The sequence below is a fragment of the Microtus pennsylvanicus genome, chromosome 6 (genome assembly GCF_037038515.1).
Source record: "Microtus pennsylvanicus isolate mMicPen1 chromosome 6, mMicPen1.hap1, whole genome shotgun sequence".
Taxonomy (NCBI): Eukaryota; Metazoa; Chordata; class Mammalia; order Rodentia; family Cricetidae; genus Microtus; species Microtus pennsylvanicus.
The window spans coordinates 61,679,186-61,702,830 of record NC_134584.1 but is presented as its reverse complement, the minus strand read 5'-3'; the positions used below and the strand labels follow the sequence as shown (position 1 = coordinate 61,702,830).

Here is a 23,645-nt window from a genome sequence, read left to right as displayed (position 1 = left end):
AACCCATTTACTTGGCTACATTCTGGGATGTTTGTCTTATAAATTTTAAATAAATAAATCTGTGTCTCAAATTTTAAGCAATGCTGCAAACAGAACTGAAGAACAATTCAATGCCAATAAAGAGTAGATACAGAAGAAAATAATTCAAGATGGTTTTCCAGCAGTTATATTACATTGCCCCAAATCATGTATTCAATAAGTTATGGTGATGGCATGTATAAGTATATGAAAATATCTTTATTTTTGCTCCTAATTGGAATATTTTGAGTGAGAGTTTTCTGTCAGTAGAACCTGAAAAGTTAGAGTCTCTAATTCTGACAGATCTTTAGAAACATATTTTCCTTTTTAGGTGAAAAACTACAAACTAACAAACAACAATTTTTTTTCTCCCATAATCTATCTTAGAGCACTTATAGGCATTCTTTTTCTTTCTATTCTGAAAGGGGTGTTTTGACTTTTTATGGTGCCGGTGCTTTGGGACAGATGCTAGACTACTACTAGCTTTAACAAATTGCTACAGAAAAAAATAATCATAAATATTTGCAGGAAAATGCAAAACTAATTGCATTTTAATGTTATGCAATGAAAATCCAGTGGAATGTACTGAAAGCAAAATAATAATAACAATAGTAATGGTAATAATGAAAAATTTGTAACCATGGCTGTCTAATATTGCTTTATACTTGTGCATGATTACATATAGAGAAATAGAAGTCTTGTAAACATTCTACAGCCAGCTATAAAAAATAGGGAGTTCATTTATGCCAATATGTAAAAATTTAGGTACATAAACAGAAAACAAACAAGAGCATAGAAGAAAACTTGGGTCTACAGATAGTTTACCAGTATTAGTAATATGCTTGTCTCCTTTCAACCAGACCAACTCATTCTAAAGCTTCTGTAAGAAAATTAATGAAGAATGGCCAGAGAGTAGCTTGAGGGATGGCAATGAGAGGTTTTACTATAGCAGTCATTAAAAATATTTGAACAAAATGTGTGCCATAGATACATGTAGAGTCAATCAAATGGTGCTGTGTAAAAAACAAGCAGAGACAAGCAGTAGTGACTAAAGACTCAGCTCTCTTCTGATATTAATTAAGAAGAGATGGATTCGTTTAATACGTGTCTTTGGTATATGTGGTGATCTTGGGAGAAAATAAGACCTATAGCAGCAATTTATAGAGAAATGAGTTGGGCAAGATTAGTTCATACACTGATGAAATATGATACTCAAATAATTACTACAAGACATTGAAAGATATGTTATAAACCAAGAATAGAGAAAGTATATCTGAGCAAAAACTGAATCAGAGTGCAGGGATGAACAAATGTCATCACCTAGGCGTACTATACTTTATTACAGCTAAATCAACAAAGTATTGGGGAACTAACGGAATAAATTTTCACATAACTATAACATACTGCACACTGGTTACTTTAATATATACAAACTTCATAAGAGTTAATACAAAAGTGTTATCACTCCAATATGACCAAGGGAAAAGGAAGGGAAATGACAGCTCTGACAAAATATTAATTTAAATATGTGGAAGTTGTTCAAGATTAGAAACAATAACAGATAGTCAAAACAATAAGATCCAATTTTCCTTGGTAAGATGAATGGCAGATTTAGACTGCCATATGTGAACAATGGGGGACAATGGTGTGAACAAGGAGGAAATGTCCTTCCCTCCTCCATTCTTTACCACCTGTGGCAGGTGGGAGATCTGACCCTGAGGTCAGGAGAACTGGTGAGCTGGCCCAGCATCTGACTGACAAACAGGCCCTATACCTGACCTGTGCAGCTCAGTGGAGTTGGCACTGCTGGTGATCGTTCAGTGCAGGTGAAACAAACCCATTTGCAGAAGTGTGGGAGAGCTACCTCCACTTCTTATCTGTATGCAGTGTGGTTGGGGGAGAGGTGCCCTCACCCTTGCCCCTTGCCCTTCATGGTCTATAGTAGTATTCAAGAGTGCAGGCCCTGTTATTTCACCTGTACACAATAGTAGCTCCACCCTTGCTGGTGGGAACACATGCGAGCCTGCCCCTAGGTCTTGGGAGTGGGAGAGCTGGCCCTGCAGCCTTGGTCTATCCTATGATGGTGATGCTCTCCCCTCTCATGCCTTGCCACCTGTCATGGATGAGAATGATGATCTTGCCCTTGTCAGATGAAGAACTAGGGAGAGGAGATCCTACACTTTGCCTGGGCAACACAGTAGAGCTGAACCTGTTGATGGAGGTGTGGATGAACAGGCCCTGAAAAAGTGAGGATGAGAGACTGAGACCCACCCCTCATCTAATATATGATGGCATAGACAAGGGAGAGAGGCTTCACCCTACACTCCTTGAGGCCTGTGGTAGGTGAGTGATCATTCTGTGAGGTTAATAGAGCAAGAGAGCCGGTCCTGCCTCTCACAAGCTGCATCAGTAGGCAGATTGACCCCTACACTTCAACTAGGCAACGCAGTAGAACTAGTCCTGGTAGTCTAGGTGTGGGCAAGCCAACCACAAGGACATGTGGAAGATATGAGAACAATACATCGACTGCCCCTTGCTATTTACAACATAACCTGAGATAGCCAGAGGAGTGCTGGAGAGCTCACCCTAGTGTTGAGGGTGAAAGAGAGCTGGTGGGATGACCCACCCAGCAACCACACAGACCAAGAACCAAAGCTATGATCTGCTGGAACATGTGAAGAAGCTGGTCGTACAGATCCAAAATTACAGATCTCTATGACACAAGGCAAAAACAGGGTATTTAAGAAAAGCCAAGTGAAGGCCCAGTATTGATGATGTAGGAAATATAAAAAAATCTCAAAACAGACCAAGAACTCAATCCATTGAACACTTGCAAGTAACAAGATGGAATAAAGGACTCTGTGATTCATTGTACCACACTGCAGTTTTGACAATTAGATTTTCCTTTTTTTCTTTTTTTAAAAATTTTATCTTGTTGTATCCTGGGGAGTGGGGGGTTGCTAGGGTAGAGAGCAGATGTGGAAGGATGGGGAGATGAGTGGCATCAAGATGTATAATGTGAAATCCACAAAAATCAAATAAAAGCTAAATTTGAGAAGAAATAGTAAGATAAAAAAGAGGAAGAAGTAGAAGAGAAAGAAGGATGAGAAGAAAACAAGAAGAAGAGAAGGGGGAGAAAATGAAGAGGAGGAGAAAAGGAGGAGAAGAAAGAGGAGGAAGAGGAGAAAAGGAGAATAAAAAGAACAGGATCAAGAACAAGAAGAAGAACAAGAATAAGAAGAAAAGGTACAAGAAGAGGAGGAGGAAAAGAGGGAGAAGAGAAAGAGGAAGAAGGAGAAAGAAAAAAGTAGAAGTAGATGGGGAGGAAGAAGGGGAGAAGGAGGAAGAAGAAGGAGAAAAGAAGAGGAAGAAAAGAGGTGGAGGAGAAGAAGAATGAAAAGAAGAAAAAAGAACAAGAAAAAGAAGAGGAAGATTAGGAAAAGGAGAAAGAGGAAGAAGTAGGAGAAAAAAGAAGAGGATAAAGAAGAAAGATAATGAAGAAAAAAGAAAAGGAAGAAGAGGAAAAAGGAGAAAAAAGAAAAGGAAGAAAAAGATGAGGAGAGGTATTGGTGGAGGAGAAGAAGATAAAGAAGAAGAAGGAAGAGGAAGGAGGATAAAAAGGAAGAAAAAGATGATGAAGAAAGAGATGATGATGAAAAAGAAGGAAGAAGAAAGAAGAGGAGGAAGAAAGAAGAAGGAAGAAGAAGGCAGAAGAGGAGAAGAAGAAGGAGAAGAAGGAGAAGGAGAAGGAGAAGGAGAAGGAGAAGGAGAAGGAGAAGGAGAAGAAGAAGAAGAAGAAGAAGAAGAAGAAGAAGAAGAAGAAGAAGAAGAAGAAGAAGAAGAAGAAGAAGAAGAAACATAAGTAGCAGCAGGAGCATAAGGAGGAGTAAAAAGAGGGCATTGTTCTGTCCCAGCACAGATACTTCAAAGCCACGAGTTCAGAAGAGAGTGCCAAATCCAAGAACCACACCACACCCAATCAATTCCCCAAGTAGCACACATATGGAATCAAGAAACCTTTGTCATAAAGGTACAAATCTCTTAGGGAGGTTGACCCAAAGTTCCTAAGGAAAATGTGCTTTGTCAAGAAGCACAATAAGAAAGGCCCAAAGAAGATGCAGGCAAACAATGTCAAATCAATGAGTGCCTGTTCAGAGGCCAACAAAACCCCAAAGCCCAAGGTGGTTAAGCCCCAGATGCCAAAGAACCCCAGCCACAATCTCAGCCATTGTTTTTATCACTCACCCAAAACATGGAAAGTAGATTAGAGCTACATGATCAAGGGTCATAGACTCTGCTAACCAAAGCCCAAGGTTCAATACAAGGCATTGGCCTCAGCTCCACCTCAGTCCCAGGTTCCTGCACAGGTTCTCAAAGGTTCTCAGGTCCCTGTGAAGACCCAATAGAAAAAGTTTCTATCCACTAATGTGAGACAAATGGGCTGGTGTGACCCACGTGTACAACATTTGACAATGAGCAGTATCCTATGCTGTTTTTACAAATAAATGTGAGATAAGATCTGTTTAAAAAATTGCAGAAGTCATCAACTGTTATAATTTAATGTTCAAAGACACACATCCTTCAATGAACTGTAGACTGATGAATTTAATATCCTTTTTGAATGGCTACTTCAAAACCTATGCAATATTTTAAATGTGTTTGCCTTTCACTAACAAGGCCACTTCAAGCAGCTTAGCCTACTGAGTTTATCTTGCACATGTAAAAAAATATTATTATATATTTTGGAGATCAGACCTTTGTCTGTTGCGGGGTTGGTGAAGATCTTCTCCCAGTCAGTAGGTTGCCTTGTGTCTTAGTGACAGTGTCCTTTGCTTTACAGAAGCTTCTCAGTTTTAGTAGGTCCCATTTATTCAATGTTGCCCTTAATGACTGTGCTTCTGGGGTTATACCTAAGAAGCGATCACCTGTGCCCATCTGTTGTAGGGTATTTTCCACTTTCTCTTCTATCAGGTTCAGTGTTTTCGGGCTGATATTGAGGTCTTTAATCCATTTGGACTTGAGTTTTGTGCACAGTGATAGATATGGGTCTATTTTCATTCTTCTACAGGTTGACATCCAGTTGTGCCAGCACCATTTGTTGAAGATGCTTTCTTTCTTCCATTGTATACTTTTAGCTCCTTTATCGAAAATGAGGTGTTCATAGATTTGTGGGATAAAATCCGGGTCTTCTATACAATTCCATTCGTCGACTTCTCTGTTTTTATGCCAGTACCACCCTGTTTTCATTACTGTAGCTCTGTAATAGAGTTTGAAGTCAGGGATGGTAATGCCTCCAGAAGATCCTTTATTGTATAGGATTGTTTTGGCTATCCTGGGTTTTTTGTTTTTCCATATAAAGTTGATTATTGTCCTCTCCAGATCTGTGAAAAATTTTGATGGGATCTTGATGGGGATTGCATTGAATCTATAAATTGCCTTTGGTAGAATTGCCATTTTTACTATGTTGATCCTCCCAATCCAAGAGCAAGGGAGGTCCATCCATTTTTTGGTATCCTCTTCAATTTCTTTCTTCAATGCCTTAAAGTTCTTGTCAAATAGATCTTTCACTTCCTTGGTTAGATTTACCCATAGATATTTTATGCTGTTTGTGGCTATCGTGAATGGAGAAGCTTCTCTGATTTCCCTCTCTGACTGTAAAATGCTAATTAACCCAATTAAAAAATGGGTCACTGAACTGAACAGAGAATTCTCAACAGAAGAAGTTCAAATGGCCAAAAGACACTTAAGGTCGTGCTCAATTTGAGATATCATCTTACACCTGTCAGAATGGCTAAAGTCAAAAACACCAAGGATAGCCTTTGCTGGAGAGGCTGTGGAGGAAGGGGTACCCTCATCCATTGCTGGTGGGGATGCAATCTTGTGCAACCACTGTGGAAGTCAGTGTTTCGGTTTCTCAGGCAATTCGGGATCAACCTACCCCTCGACCCAGCAATACCACTCTTGGGAATATACCCAAGAGATGCTCTATCATATGACAAAAGCATTTGTTCAACTATGTTCATAGCAGTATTATTTGTAATAGCCAGAACCTGGAAACAACCTAGATGCCCTTCAATGGAAGAATGGATGAAGAAAGTATGGAATATAAACACACTAGAGTACTATGCTGCGGTAAAAAAAAAAAAAATGACTTCTCGAATTTTGCATGCAAATGGATGGAAATAGAAAACACTATCCTGAGTGAGGTATCCCAGACCCAAAAAGATGAACATGGGATGTACTCACTCATAATTGGTTTCTAGCCATAAATAGGGGTCACGGAGTCTAAAATAGGTGAACCTAAAGAAGCTAAGTAAGAAGGTAAACCCAAGGAAAAACATATAGTTATCCTCTTGGCTAAGGGAAGTAGACAAAATTTCCGGGGAGAAAATTGGGCTTTTGGGGGTGGGGTGGGATGGGGGTAAGGGGAGATGGGGAGAGAAAAGGTAGAAGGGAAGGAGGGGGGGACTTGGGGAAACAGGAGGATAGGGGAGCACGGAACCACAATTCTTAGTTAAGGGAGCCACTTTAGGGTGGGCAAGAGACTTGACCCTAGAGGGGCTCCCAGGTGCCCAAGCTAAGGTCCCCAGTTAGTTCCTTGGGCAGCTGAGGATAGGGAACCTGAAATGACCCTATCCTAGAGCAATACTGACGAATATCTTGCATATCATCATAGAACCTTCATGTGGTGATGGATGGAGATAGAGATAGAGACCCACACTGGAGCACTGGACTGAGCTACCAAGGGCCCAATGAGGAGCAGAAGGGGGGAGAACATGAGCAAAGAAGTCGGGACCACGAGGGATGCACCCACGCACTGAGATAGTGGAGCTGATCTATTGGGAGCTCACCAAGGCCAGCTGGACTGTTACCGAAAAAGCATGGGATAAAACTGGATCCTCTGAACATGGCGAACAATGAGGGCTGATGAGAGGCCAAGGACAATGGCACGGGGTTTTGATCCTACTTAATGTGCTGGCTTGGTGGGAGCCTAGCCAGTTTGGATGTTCACCTTCCTAGATATGGACGGAGGGGGGAGGACCTAGGACTTACCACAGGGCAGGGAACCCTGACTGCTCTTTGGACTGGAGAGGGAGGGGGAGAGGAGTGGGGGGAAGGGGAAAGGAGTGGGAGGAGGGTGGGAGGAGGGGGAGAAGGGTGGGAGCAGGGGGAGGGAAATGGGAGGCTGGGAGGAGGTGGAAATTTGTGTTTTTTTTATTCTCCTTTTATCAATAAAAAAGTATTGAAAGTAAGAAAAAATGATGATTTAAAAAACAAAAAAATATTATTATTGTAATAATGCTTTTGATACTGAAAGAGTGGCAGAACATTCAAAATTTTAAAAAAGGTTGATTATACATAAACACTTTGCAACATTTCATATACTTTCGTAAATACATCATTTTTTAAGTAAGCAAGATTTATGCTTTTCTTATAATTTAGCAAACATTGTAAAGTTGTGTGTATACATTATATAAGCATTCTTTCAGGTATGTACATACACACACACACACACACACACACACACACACACACACACACACCACATGTGGCAGACAGTAGCTATTAGCTCCCTGCAGTTTTCTCTGTTACAAGAAATGCTTGTTTAAGGAGAAAATACAATTAGCAGGGAAATGTCTTCTCTCTCTCTATATATATATATATATATATATATATATATATATCTTCCCTACACATTGAACTTTTGTTACAAGTATCAACACTCAAAAATATTTTATGGAGGTTAAAATATAAGTCACTAAAGTAGGCTTGTTTGGAAACTAGAATCTGGAACAATAGAAACTTCTTTTTCAAGACCAGACTTTAAAAACAAAGTTTCGTTGTTCTTGGTTAAGTTACACTTTTCTCGGAAAAAGCACCAAGCAGGGTGTGGGAACACCTTGAGGAGGACTTAAGGGAAGGCAGCAGTTCCGTAGAAGTATTTACAGGAGGGTTATCAGGGAGCAGCAATGAGAATACAGTTGAAAGAACAAACAACACTGATCCTGGGGAAGCAGAGGAAAAGTTTTTATAAGTTATGCAAATGTTTTAAGGATTTAATGAAGTGTTTGGAATAGCAAACTCAAACCCCATAGATCATAACAAATCAAGAAGTTCTGGGAAATGCTACAAACGTATGAATTATAGCTATTTAAATTGAACTGTGAATGAATAAAATAAACAAGACAATTGTCTAAACCAGGACTCTAACCCAAAAGTCTGAAAATATTTCCAGACTTCCAAACAGAGTTCAAGTCTTGTAAAATGGCCCTCCACTTCCACTTTGGCATTAGATGAGTCACTGGAAAGTTTAGCACCCCATTTTCCTCAGTGTTCAGCAGACATGGTCTTTCTCCTTCTGTGCGGTATGGGGGCATTTGGGGAGTATGACTTACCAAAGCAGTACAAGTGAGAAGACACTACAGTGTGGCCTGCAGCAGACTCTCCAACACTGCTGATAGCAGTGGCTGAAGGCCTGGGCTCAGAATGCTTCATGCAAGCTTTGGCTCCAGCGCTGACAAATGTTAGGACATAGCCAGTTCATTTCAATCTATGATTTCCTCCTTCTCAAAGAAAAGATGAGAATAATAGTGATCGATGGTTGCTACAAAACATATTACCACAAACTTGGCAGTAAATACAACCGTGTTTATAAGCTTACAGCTTGTTGTAAGGTCAGGAATCCACTTGTTCTTGACTGAATTTATAATATTACACTGCTAAGAGCTTGTAATGTATCTCAGCCATAAAATTTTAGCTTGAGTAACCAGGCACACCAGGTTTGATCCTCAGTACTGAAGACAAATAAAGAATAAAGAGGACTGGTATAATTTGATTAAGTATGCTAAGATTCTATCTATAGTAAACTTAATTAACAACATTTTTAAATGACAGAAATAATAGGAAATATATTTAGTTTTAGTTTTGTTTTTATGGTAAATTGAAAATTGAGCTGCAAGCTTGCAGATAATTTAGTGAAAACCGAAATTAGGGCTAGAGATGATCACTTATTAGTGAGAGTATTCTTAAGTTTGGCATATGATTATAGTTTTATGTGTACTTCCCATTTTATCTTATCATCACCTGTGACAATTACTGGTTTGGGCCCTTGGACGCACCATACAACAGTATAGCATTACAAGTTTTTCCTGTGACTAACTCCATTTTACAGACGGGGGCACTGAGGCCTAGCAATGGACTGACTTTACTTGTGGTAAATGAGCTGTAACTGAGGTAGGGAAAATCAGTTCAGATATGTCCTGAATCCAGTATCCAGAATCCAAACTCCTATTCAATACCAATAATCCTAAAACAAAACTTGCTTAAAGGCTGGAGAAATAGCTTGACGGGTAAGAGTCTTTGCTGCTCTTGCAGCCTGCAGATTGCATTATAATTACTAGAACCATGTGACACCACACAGTCCTCAAAAACTTCAGTTCAGGAATTTGATGCCCTCTTCTGGCCTCTGCACACACTACATGAATGTCACGGACAAATGCCTTTCCAATAGAAAATTTCGGGACTCAGATATTGGGGTGAGAACCTGAATGATCAGAGAAGTAGCAGAAAGGTGACCAGTGACCTCCTATATCTTCCTTTCCTCCTTTTGAAATGCTGACATAATCTCTCAGATCTGCTTTAATATTTTCTGTCTCGTATCTGTCCTCATTCCTCCAAAAACCACTGTGGTTAATTTTGGTCAGCTAGTGGCTAGCTATGCCCTCTGACTCAAAGCAAACTTTATTGACAGAATAAGATCAAAATATCACAAAACATTGGACATGCATGCAGGTAATACAAATACACATTAAATAAAATTTAAAAATAAATCCTTAAAAACCTTTGCTCAGTTTAAGCAGATAAAATGAATTGCCATAGCATAGGTGGGTTAACTAACATTTATTTCTTATTTATTGTATTTAGGAAATCCTAAATAAGGATGGTTGTAGAGTCAATAGTAAAAGCATGAGCATGTTTCCTGCCTTACAGAAGGTCATCTATTTACTATGTCATAGTATCAGTGAAGAAATAAACAGAGGGCAAGAGAAAGCAAAAAGAGGGACAGAGATAAAGACAGAGACAGAGATAATGACAGAGTCAGAAAGATTGAGAGACAGAAATAATATCTCTCGGGTTACTAATTCCATTCATGATTGTTCTACCATCACCACTTAATTAACACAGAAGACTCTGCCTTCAGAATTCATCATGTCTTAGTTTTTCTCTTGCAATCTTAATTAAACACCCTGATAGAAACAATTAAATATGGGAAATGTCAGTTTAGGCACACTTCTGGATTATAGTTCATTTGGAAGTGACTCCACAGTTCAAAGACCTAGAGTCATCTGCCTACATTAGAGAAAACATCCCATGCTTGCTCTCAGTGGTAACCACACTGGTCACGTCTTTCCATCTCAATCTAATCAAAGGATCTCCATAGGCATGAGCAGAAGCTCATCTCTTAGGCAAGTCTAGACCTCATTATTTTGGCAACTGAAATTAATTATTTCAACCGTATTCCTTGTCCACTTGATATCAATTTAAATCATAACCTATTACTCTTTATCTCCAAATTCTCACATGTTTATCAGATAAGTCAAAATATTTTCCAACTACTGAAGTACTGATAGTCTTTATTAGTTTCCACAGTTTAGAACTCTAAAATACAGCTGGGCAGTGGTGGCACACGCCTTTAATCCCAGCACTCGGGAGGCAGAGGCAGGCAGATCTTTGTGAGCTCGAGGCTAGTCTGATCTACAAGAGCTAGTTCCAGGACAGGCTCCAAAACTACAGCGAAACCCTGTCTCAATAAACCAAAAGAAAAAAAGTAAAGAGGTCTAAAATACTTGTCTGAGACACAAGGCAATCTCTGAAGTGTGAGATTCTATAAAATCAAAACAAATTATATACTTGAATCATATCATGGCATAGAACAAATCATCCTGTTTCTAATGGCTTAATATAAGCACAACACACAACCAAAGTGAGACCAAAACCAAGTAGGGCAAAGATCAAATTCTGCAACTCCATTTCCAGCATCTCTGAATCATGGCTAATAAGTCAACTAGACACCAAAGAGAGTATGTTAATCTACCCCTCCATCTTTGCTAACTGCACAACCTGTGCCTTGACTCAGTCCACTCTGTGCATGAAGCTTTCCTCAGTAGGTATCAAGTGGATATGCCTTTTGCAGCATCTTTTGCATCTCTGTTGCAATTTAGCCTTAACCTTCACAGCTTTACACAGTGGCTGCTCAGAGCCTCTTGCATGGACTTCAACCCTGTCATTCATTGTCCTACCCAAATTGCTCTATGAAAACATAAGGCAACTCTCCATGATTTAAATTAATCTGTAAAATTAGTTCCACCTGGATGACACTTTCAAATTTTGTTGCCAAGTTGGGATGTCAACCCCCACCTCGGGGACCAGAAGAGAATCACCTTCTGCGAGTTGACCCGAGGAAAATACCTTTTCATGTGTTTGCTTCTGAGAATAAGGACACTCCTTCAGTCTCAGCCTCTGTTCTAGTTTAAACAATTCTCTTTCAGTGAATTTAAATCTCCACAAACTGGTATCTCTAATAGGTACAATATTGCTTTCAGAGACTGTTTCCTATTGTTCCAGTGTAACCAAGGACAGTTACCCCCCCCTCTCTCTTCTCCACAATTACACTATCATCTCTTGAAGTCCATTTCTTTTAAATTCAACTTCCAGTGAACGACTCAGGACATAGGGAAGAATGAAACCCGGTCTTTAGGAAATAACATAGAAATAATAGTTTCTAACATTACCTCCACTGTCTACTGTTTTCTCAGCAATCTTGTCTTCCAAACTTCCTCTAGAATGGCCCATTAAGCTTTTTAGCCATCCAGCTACATCCTCTGTAGCCCAAAGTAATGAAGTGTTTTGCTTACAGCTCAATAGAGTTCCAAAGCCTAAGACTTTTGTGGCAAGGTTTATCACTTCATTGGCTCAACTTCCAGGCAGCAATGTTGTATATTACTTTACCTTTCTGCTGCTGCGATAAAACACCCTCCCAAAAGTGAGTCAAAGGAGACAGAGTTAACCCAGCTCATGATTCAAGGTGTCTATCATGACGATGGAATCACAGCAGCGTGAGCTGGAGAAAACTGTTAACATTCCATGCCCAGTCAAGAAGCATCTTGTAACAGATACTTCAGTTCATGATCTCAGTCTCCCTTTCTTCATACAGTCAAGGATCCCAGCCTGGGGAGTGATGTCACTCACAGTGGGATAACGTGCCATGAACATTCCCTGGTGGTCATTCCAGATCTCATCAAGTTGATAACTGAGATTAATCACCACAATCATATCAGGAAAGAAATATTCAGTTGTTAGCAAAAATCAATAAATTCCCTGCATTCTCTCATTTGATTCTACTTATTTTTGCTTTGTTTTAAGTCAATATTCCTTCTTTGTGGTGCTGAATCTGTAATGTATTAACAAGTACACTAAGAAAAATCTTGGCATGATGTCTACAAAAAAAATCAAGTTTTCAAAATACTAGGTTAACCACTCTTAACCTTCTTATCCACAAAACCGTTAAGGAATTTAATATGTATACATTCATCAAGGGTATATAAAAAGCTTCTTTAATATGCAATGTTCCCAAAAACATTTGTTCATGCAATACTTTTATTTTCCTTTTTCCAGAAGCCTATCAACATTCTTATGATAAGAATGCCAACAGAAAACAATTTGGAAAATGCTATTTTCATGTGATGTATAGATCATTTTTAGCACTTTAGACACATATTTAGAGAAGCTGTAAAACCAGAGGCTGGATCATATGTGATTAGTAAAGGTCTCTTAGCACTTTATGTGCAGGAAAAGGTTGACTACAGTATTATGTATTTTACCCTTTCTTTCTTTGATTTTTCAATTTGTGCGATCTTTTAAGCATTTTCTATATCGCACCTGTGAAAGAGCTGCATCCATATGTACAGCCCCATATAAGTGGAGTGAGCATTAAAAGAAATTGTGAGGCCAGCACAAATGAGAAAGTAAAATCACTTGTAATTGGAGGTTGTATTTGAAATCCTCACAATGAGAGGGTTGTTCGTAGATGTTCATTTTTCAATAGGCAGGAAGAAAGAAGTGACCCACCCTGGGTGAGTGCAGCTGTGTTTAAGACTATATATCACCTTATCATGGAAAGTTAGACTTAAGAAGGCAGAGGGGCCAAACTGGCAACACCTTTCAAATGTGGTACACCACTTTATAGGGAATGACCTTCATTGTCATCATCACTTCATTTGTATGGCCATAGGCTATGTATTTTGTTGTGTTGTTGTGTCTATTTGAGTATAAAAAAATACAAAATGAAGAACAGCAAAACAAAACTTTTCTTTAAAAGGGATAATCCAAAATTAAAAAATAAAAATGGGATACAGACCTACACAGAGAACTCTCAGCAGACAAATCTCAAATGACTAAAAGGCACTTAAGGAAATACTCAAAATCCTTAGTCATCAGAGAAATGTAAATCAAAAGAAGTCTGAGATTTTATCTTATACCTAACTGAAGGCGTAAGTCACAAACAATGCCACACCAGTTTGGAATTATGATTAATAGGGTGATATTTATTTAAAGGGGAAAAATCTTACAGATAACCATTCCAGACAACATCCCTCTGCGCAATCAGAAAGGAGTCTAGTCGCCCGGAAATTGAGCAAGAAGAGAAAGAGAATGAGAAGGGAAGTAGCCACTTTTTTTAAAGGGAGAGAGACCACGCCCCAATGGGCTGGTATCTCAGCGGCTATAGGCTGGAGGAGCAGAAGAACCTCCCGCAACACCTCCCCCTTTTGTTTAAGTAAGAGAGTTCTAAACCTACTATGAAAGTATATACAATAAGTACAAGTATCCTATTCTAACTAGCTTAGGTCTTGTATAATAAATAACTTGGCCAAGTCATAAGAGAAAAGTAACTACATTTATATAGTCTTCAACCCCATCGAAGATGTGAGAAGGGAAATGATGTTACCTGGGTAATTAGGAAGTTCAGTAAAACAACTTCCAAAACATGCAACAAATCACAGAGACAACTAGCTACCTGGGCAATCACCCAAAGTCACGTTTGCAGCGTTGAAGCAACCAACTTTGGCTAAGGCCTAACATAACTGACTTACCATTTTCAAAGGCAAGCAACTTTTCAAAACTATCTTACCCTGTTTTGGCAGGATATGACAGTCCCGTTTTATCCATTGATGTATGCTCTGTATCTCTGTCAGTGGTTGAGGTATGGGCATTTCTTTGCCCAAAGGCCAGTTCTGCCATGTGCTCAACCATGTTCATAGCAGCACCATTTGTAATAGACAGAACCTGGAAACTACCTAGATACTCCTCAACCAAAGACTGGGTAAAGAAAATGTGACGAATTTACACAGTGGGATACTATATAGCAGTAAAAACTAATGACATCTTGAAATTTGCATGCTCGTGGATGGATCTAGGAAAAAAAACATATTAGTGAGGTAACTCAGACCCTGAAAGACAAATATAATATGTACTCACTCATAAGTAGCACAAAGCAAAGAAATAACCAACCTACTTTCTACAACCCCAGAGAAACTAGACAACAAAGAGGACCCTAAGAGAGACACATGGATCTACATAGAAAGGAGAAAAAGACAAGAACTCTTGAGTATAATAGAAACATGGGAGTCATGGGAGAGGGTTAAAGGAGAGGGGGAGGTAGGAAGGAAAGAAAAGAAAAATGTATAGCTCAATAAAAACAGTAAAAAGGGGTGTGTTTAGTAGTCTACATTTTGCAGAAAAACATTAAAATCTTGACAGGCTTCTTAGTATCATATCATAGATTATTAGAAAAGTAGAAATAGTAAAGGAATAAGAAAGAAAACACATTTTTTATCCTATTGCCTCTCATTGGCTATCTTATGCAGAGTGGGTTCAGGCTCTGTAGTTTAAAATTTGCCATATATTTTAGAAGTAATCCTTTAAAAGTGACATGTCATTTCACAAGTTGGAGAGGTCTTTTGTAAAGCACATGTCACAGCATGAGTGCACTTTCAGAGTTAAATAATAGTCAGGGGCCAAGAAGTAGAGTTGTGATTGAGAAGAATGAGTTTAGAACTCTGAACAATACTGTTCCAACAGGGACTGGCTTAAGCATGAAAGTACACAGTCAATAAGTGCATCTTCTTTTCCTTGGCAAGATAACTATTTAAACATGTGTTACCTTCCTTACAAACATAGGAGACACATTGGTTTTGTGGTTGATGTTTTGCTATGATACAATGATCCCTCCCTAGCAGTCATTTGGTGTTACTTTTCAATTGTTTTTCATAGCTTCCATCCTTGATTTCACTTCAAGCACCAAAAAGATGGTAGAAGTTGAGGTTCCTAGGACTTGAGGAAAAAAATGAAGAGGAGGTCTCATTGTTGTTCCCTTTCAGCGTCTAATGCTGTAGACTGAATGCTTTCTTCAGTTGCTCTGTGCATGTGTTTCTGTTCTCCCATCTCCCTCCCTAACAGTGATTGGGGAGGGCACAGAATCCTCTGTTTCATTTTGGTGCTTGGTACTGCAAGAATTGAATCTACAGTAAGCAATCATTCTAGCCGAAAACAGAGGAGAAAGCCCGATTGTAAGCCAGAGGCTGTATTTTTGGTTCAATCACTTTCAGTGCAAAATAAGCCCATTTATTTTAGTTTTGGTGGGGAGCAGCGAAATTTGATCCACCTGAGTGATGCGTCAAGAATCTGCTCTCTCCTCTGTTTCTCTGCCATGTCCCCACACTCTTCCCGTTTTCTCATATGAAACAGATGTCCTGCTTATAGGCCCTCCTACTTGATTTTTTTCCCCTTTTCCACTGGGAGCAGATGAGCCCACAACCTTCCTCCCCAGTCCTGAGCTTACTGATTTGCATACAGAACAACCGAGCAGCTGCCGGCCCAGCCTGATCAGGGTCTGGCTCCTTATGAGGAATCGGAACACTTCTTTCAGCAGTGTTGGATTTCACCCTGCTTGAGGCTTCAAGAGCCACTTTGTGAAATCTCTTAACTTCTTTTCCTGACAGTCCCGAAGTTCGGAGGACTTCTTTTCAGGGTTAACTATAAAACAAACCCTGGAATCAACACTTTTTTTTTTTGAGACATCATTTGCGTTCCCCTAACCCTAGAGTTTCCATCATGTGTGGAGAAGGCTCAAGCAATATAGGAACTTAGCAGACAGTGGCAGGTACCAGGGTGTGGCTGCCGCTGTCTCCCTTTCTCTTCCAGTAGAAGGAGCCACCTTCCAAGGAGGGGAGGGGGGCAGAGGGGGATTGAGATTGGAGCAGGCAATAAGAAGAGGGAGGGCAGGGGGGCGGACGCCGGGGGAGCCCAGAGTCAGCCTGCCAGGCTCAGTCTCACACGCGCGCCCGCGCGCCGCCACTGTTTGTACACAGTGCGCTCTTGGCCTGAGGCTCGCTCCCCTCCAGCTTACGCTTCATTGTTCTCTAAGTCAGAAGCCCAGCAGCCGCGGCAGCCGCGGCAGCAGCGTGAGCCCGAGTCATTGCTGGCTGCTTCGCCCGCGGTGCGAGCACCAAAGTCGGAGAGCCGGGAACCCAGCGAGCCCTCGCTCCGCCCGCAGCGCCTAGACCAGGACCCACCCGCAGCGCCCACTGAGCTCCAGTCGCTCTCCAGCGCATCCACCTCCGCGCACCCCAGCGAAGAAGAAGCGGGGGGGACGACACCCTTTCTCCCGGGGCCATCACTCTTATTCGCCCTTCCGCAAGAATTTAAGCAAGCGCTGCGGGAAGAAGACGTCCTCTTGAATCTCTGACAGGGGCGGGGTCTACTGCTGTCCTGCAGGGCCACCTCGCCTACAGTGCCCTCCACTACGACCCGGACCTTCCCGGGTCACCTCAGGAATCATGAAGCGCCTGGTAGCTGTCTGGCTTCTGGTTGGACTCAGCCTTGGTGTGCCCCAGTTCGGCAAAGGTGAGTTGACTGGGAAGGGGTCGCTGGATGCGGGACTGGCGGGAAGCGCCTTTTGGAAATGCCGCTCAAGCGACCACAGTGGGTCTTCAGTGCGTGCTTGGAGTGGGGAGCGCCAGGGAGGAGGCGACGCACCCTGGATACCCAGAGAAAGTGCTAGCAAAGTCCGAGTAGAGTGCCCCGGGCTGAGTCTGGGAAGAGGGTGTGATCTAAAAAACCAGACTGAAGGGTGGGAGGGGGCTATTCATCCTGGGCTTCCTTTGCCACTGATTTCTCTGCAGGACCCTGGTTAGCAAGTGTGACTATTTCTGGTCGACGACAGTGAGTAGGGCTGTGATAAGACCTGGCAGGATCAAGTGTGTCAAGTGTGCGGGGCCATCATCCAGTTGGTGCTCAAACAGCTTGGATAACCGCAGGGCGGTAGTCTGGTTGCAGTGCTCTGGCGCAGGGCGGGGGCTAAGGGGGTCTCTCAGCCTGGACCCTATACTGAGAGTTGGTGCTGCCAGTGAGATGGGGAGAGGTCTGCTCACTCACTGGCTTCCTTTCTCCCCCTTCCTGCTCCTGGGCGCGTGACATCAATTACAACAACTCAACAACTCCCCTCTCTTCTAACCCCCAGGGGGCCTGAGCATTAAGGTGCATTCTCTTCTATAACTCTTGGTAACAGACAGCTGTAAGGTACCAACCAACCTTCATGTGGCCCTAGCCCCGGAGCCGAAAAGTTGTTCAGAATGGTCTGCCTATGCCTTTTATGGCTAAGCATACACGAAATTTCCTATTTCGTGTAAATAGGAACCAGCAAATAAAATAAAACAACATTTAAAAAATGCAGGACTTCAGTGAGTCTCCTGCTGAGTTGTCTCAGTGACTTTCAGGTCCTGTGAGACATTAAGCTTTGTAAAAACAAAATCTCATCAGAACCTTACCAGCAGGAACTGACTTGGAGCCAGGAACCGACAGAGAGAGGAGAGGGGGTTCCCAGATATGGGGTGTCTGTGCCTCTCTGTGTTCACGGAGACAGTCCGCTCTTCTGAGAGATCCATATGTAAGATTGTCCTTCACAGACAGCTTTAAGCGGAGATCTGCATACACTACAAGGTTTTAAAATGCTGTGGCTCTAGAAGTATTGGGGATAAAAAAAAATGCGTTGACTCGAATCCCTTTGAGAAGAGACTAGGCATTGCATGGATATTCTACTACACCAAGGCACCACCGATATGCTGTAGACTCTTAGGGAACTGTGCTCCAGAAATCTGTGTTGAGGGCCAAATGCCCTCATAGCCTTCAGGACTCAGGGGGTGGCTACTTCAGGTCTTTTTATTGCCCTACAATGTGGCCCTTGCCCGCCCTCTGGGTGTAGGAGTGAGTGTGAGATCTCTCTTTGCTTCTGTTTTCCAAAAAGCCCAGATAGTTACCTCTTAGAGGCAGCCACTCCAGTGAAGGTTAGCCTATGGAAAGGATTCTGGAGTAGGTTGTCAAGTCTCCAGTGGTAAGGAAAAGAAAAGGCTCCCAAAGCTGCTATTTCTCCTTTCTTTTATTTCTTGTCTGATTCCTTCTGCATTTTGATGCCTGAACTGGGAAAGCTGAAAGCACTCCTCTCCTCCTTCTATCCCTGCCTCCATTTCCACCCCAAACACACACACACACACACACACACACACACACACACACACACACACACACACAGGCACACACTCACAAGCACCCACATGGTGCCTCTCCCGCTATCTGACCCACATCAAAGGTGACAAGAAGGCTAGAAGACCTAATGAGTGACCGTGTTTGTCAGATGACTTCTAGTTGCTAGAGCTGTGCTGAGGTTTTGAAGATGCCCAACCCACGGAGGGCACAGTTTAAGCCACCAGTCAAGTGGACCATGGAGATGCTGCCCGGACTTTCCAATTTGGTCCTCTAGACAAAGCTCCTGAAACCTATTCCCTCCATTCTTCAGCAGACTTGTCCTTCCCTTCGTAAGCCACCCTATGGGTAGAGGAGGAACGCTTCTGGGAAAGAAACAACTGTTTTGTCTTAGCTCTTTCTGTTAAACTTGTCCCTCTCTGATTTTTCTTTCCCCCAGACCTCTGCAAAAGGCAGAGCTGAGCTTGCCTGGTGGTTCAAACAATTAAACTTTTGGAAAACTTACTGAAGCTAGTGTTAGCACTGAATTTTACTCCTCTTTTTCTTACCCATCCCCCATCATGTATCTATAATTTATCGAATGTCTTATAGGAATTAGTGTTTCCCCTTTGTGTGGATTCCAGTTTACAGGCACTCACGCCTGGAACTTGATAATGGTAGGTAACTCCTTTTATCAGTAGTCTTTAGTTTAAAATTAAACCAATGGATCAGTCAGATTGAATATTTTATTAACTCCTAAATTATTCATTATTGTGTATTGCTTTAAAAAAATCCAATAACATGCATACAGTTGCAGCAAGCACGTGACATCTTATGCAATCTGTCCCTGTTCCTGCAGTTTGTGCCTGGAGTATTTAAGCAAGCGGCACAATCTAAAAATTTCTAGATATGCCCTAAATGCTATGAATCATTGCCATTTGCATTTCCATCTTTTAATCAATGGTGATCTTAGTTAATTCTACATAAGAAGAAATTAATACCTGAAGAATCTCACTCCGGATGATGCTAGGCTTCTGTGATTAGCATAGTGACGTTTAAGCTGAAATAACAGGTTTCTGTGGGGATTTTACTATTGCACTTTGGGTCTTCATCACCTAATTTGCATGGTCATTAACTTTATACTTTAAGAAATAAGTGCTCGCATCATATTCAAGGTGAAACATTTTAAATTAATTTTAAAAGACTCTAACGAAGGTAACAGTTAAGTGAGCATACTCTGCTGTGGCAGTTTGAAACCCACGTCTGGGCTGTGCCAGGCAATGCCATGATATAATAGAGCCTCACCTTTGGTGCTCATAAAGTTCTTTATTTCTTAAATGTTTCCTTACATGTCAAATCGATTTTGTCTAGAAATATTTATGATTTGGGAAAAATATGTACAATAAAAATGGGGAAGTGAAATATAAATAGTTTGTTCTTCCTTCCTGGATCTTAAAGTTACAAAGATTTCCCCCGATAAGCGGATGTAGTGCTTTTCTGAACACTTCCTTAAATTAAAATGCTTGTATTTTCATTAAATATCTTAAGATGCATGTCTATATAACATTAGAATCTAGTGGATTCAATGACTATTTTAATAAAGTTAACTGATCTCTCCTGGTTATGATTTTTTTTACTAATAATTAAAATCTAGCAATATACAGGATTAAAATATACCTGATTATAGTAAAAGAACATGGCTATTAAACACCACCGCGAAGCATGCTTAATGGGTTTTTGTGCCCAAATTACTCCGAACTCTTACTTCCTCGCCAGTTATTATGATAACATTGTTAATTGGGTAATTTATTTTTGAGATGTTTCAGCCTTTAAATGGGTGCTGGTAATAGTATTAACTGTATATGCAATCACTTGTGTACACTCTGTAGGGCTTTGGAGAGTTTTCTAAACTGAAAGCAAGTGGTGCTGGTATTGTTTACTGCACACACTTGCAGGTGCTATAGCTTTAGGTGTGATTTATGGTATAACAGTTTTATCATATCCTTGCCAATATAGGCTTCTGAGCTCAGTTCAAGCCAGGAATTAATTGTGAGTGGGGGTTTTATGGGCAGATTTGAAAGGAGCAAAGGGAATGGGAAGGATGTGGTTACAACTTTCAAAAACATAATCTCATCTCAAAAGCAAAAATAAATAAATAATTAAAAGGGTAAAATGTGAAAAATAGGTAACATTGCAGGTATACAATTTGTACTAGAAACTTCTATCATAGCTATCAATTTGCTCTTTTTATTAGCTAACTAGTTGGAAATTTGGCACATTGGTTTAAAGCTATAAAAGCAGTCATGCTATTATTATTACTGAGATTTTAGCTATGATTTTAGGGAGAAGACCAGCATATTTCTTCCTCTCTTGTGCCTTTTCACAGCCTGTGCAATGACGTGGATACCTCCCCAATCAAAGTAAATGCATTTCTGAACAAATTCAAAGGAAGGCCATTGCGATGTGGGGGGTAATAATTAAAAGGTTTTGTGTAGTTACTATGGATGCTAAAAATCACCACTTAATTGTTTCTGAATATATGCAGGAAAACGGTTGCTTCCATAGTTGTGGAAGGGAAAAAAATTGAAATCCACTGTGCCCTCACCAGCAGGTGTCAGAATAATCAATGCAGATATTTTTTAAAGACCTTTGAAAGAAGCAAAAGAGGTAAATAAAAAATATTAGTCTGCAAATCTACATAAAATTCTTTATCCTGTCTATGAAACAAATGAGATTTCTTTTCAGTCCTTGAGAAAGACAGAAAGGGTGAATTGTCAGGACTGATACCATTACCTGTAGAATTTTAACTTAGAGTCACAGGTGCCACAAACAAAAATCTCACATTTTGGGGAACCCATTACTTTCCCAAGGTGTTTGTTAGTGCCTTCCAAGGAAATAGACATAGAATGTGGATGGACTTGTGGCCAAACAATTATTCCTGGAATTTCTAGCATGATTTCTAAGTTTCTTCTCCATGCCTACTCTGTTTCATATGTGTACGTCCTGTTCTACTATACCAATTTACATGTATTTACCCATTCATCCGTCTTTGTACACATCTGTTATATGGAAAATTCTCAGTGCCTATCCTTTTTCTACAGTGGTGCCTTTGCAGAACTTGCAATTCTTTAACTAATATAAATAATATGGCCAAAGGGGACTAAATACAGGTAGATTAGTCATTGTCTTTATACCTTTCAGGCAGTTATTAATACATATAATATGGCTATTATTTAACAATGTCTATAAGATACTCAAAATTATTTTTAATTTATATTTATCAAACTTTTGTCCATTTTCATCTGTTGATATATTCTTTAAATATGTATTACATATTTACTATTATATTATTGCTATTAGTTATGTCAAAATTTTATGTGCCATTAACATATCAGATCTATTTTCAGTAGCATTATTTCTGTGCTAACATTTCCTAAAGTCAGAAAGAATATGCTCAATTCTGTCTCTCCCATTTTACTTTTTTCTTCTCCCTCCCACTACTTTGGTGGGTTGTAACTAGGAAACAACATTCAAGACAAAATCAATTTGACCTTTCTTCATCATTATTAAAAGACTGTACAGTTACAAAACACTATGATTTTGTCATTTTTATTTTTGGAAGAAGAAAACTGAAAATGAGAGCACAGTGCCCTCTTTCTCAATCCCTGAGATTTAGAATAGTGACTATCAATTAGTATCTGAATTGAAGAACAACTCAAGGGTTGTATTGCTCACTTTGATCACAAAGTCTTGCCTAAAACTATCAACTGGGCAGTTAAACATGTGTGCCTAACAGTGCAGAAGTCACTTGCTCACAGCTCCATCCATGGAACACATAGTTGAAAACATAGAGCAAAGAATGAGAAACTCTTGACCAGACAGCATGGAATTCACATTTGGGATTTAGATTAGATATTCTATTTTTAAAATATGTTTACCTGGACTTTGAAATTCCCTGACTAACTTTTCTGTAACCATTTGTGGGTATAAAAGCTTTGAAGTATTTACACACACACACACACACACACACACACACACACACATGATAAAATATTTTTCTGCAATATGTTTAAGAAATCTGCTTTATTGCGAAGGAGTTAAACATCTGAGAAATGTACTTGCTAGGTAACTATTCTATAGAAAACGGTTTTTTTTTGTAAAATTTTACCTAGAATATTCAAATGAAATTGATAGAAAACAATTTTGCTTTACAGAAAAAAAGTCGGTTTCAGAATTCAGATAAGGTGACTTAAAGATATTGGGCTACATTTCTGAAGACAATGTACTACTGCTATCCGTTTAAACATGTACTGATACAAAGGTAGTGACAGTGTTGGTTGTCCAACAGGGATGCCTGTGCGTCAGTGAACACAGAGATTTAACTAGAAGAGTGTCAGTGAAGGCTCTGACACAGTACAGCATTTCAGGATGAGATTGTTATTATGCTGACAGACACACTTCCTCTACTCCTTCTGCTCTCTGAAATAGTTCTGTATCCAAGTGACTGATCACTTATTTATTCATAAGTAGGAAGGCCCTTGTTTCCTCTCTTGTGACATGAGATGGGCTTAGGTTGGAGGCAATCTTTAAATGGGATTAGGTTGCTGTACAATCCTGAAGGTTTCTGCTTCGTATTTGACAAAGTGGTTTATTTTTAGAATGAAAAATAATCCCTTAAATCCCTTCCTCCACTGAGCTCACGATGACTGTTTAGATTTTGCTCATACTGGAGATTATGAGGTCAGCCATAGTAAAATGTTTTCCTGACATTTGAGCAAGAAAATCCCAAATAGTCAAGTGAAAATATTAAATTGAAGAATACTTTTTTAAACAAATGGATCAATTCCCTTTGTTATAATAGTAATGTTTCTGGGTTGAGTATGTCTGTCAATCATAAATATGTGTTAATCTTTTGCCAACATATATGTTTCTCCAATTGTAATCACATTATTTTTCCTATATATTATATACACGTGTGTGTGTATAATCTTGGAATGTTTTATAATAAGAAACAAAAGCAGCTCACCAGTCAGATGCTTTAATATTTGTAT

The 23,645-nt window shown here is 40.1% G+C and overlaps 1 protein-coding gene across 1 annotated transcript in view; it reads left to right on the top strand.

The window, feature by feature from the left end:
* The first annotated feature begins 15,917 nt into the window (after window positions 1-15,917).
* Edil3 (EGF like repeats and discoidin domains 3) overlaps window positions 15,918-23,645 on the top strand; it is a 440,770-nt gene continuing 433,042 nt past the window's right edge. Inside the window, exon 1 of the mRNA XM_075976362.1 lies at window positions 15,918-16,980. Within this exon, the coding sequence (XP_075832477.1) occupies window positions 16,914-16,980 (67 nt within the window). The 5' untranslated portion in view covers window positions 15,918-16,913. The remainder of the gene's footprint in view (window positions 16,981-23,645) is intronic.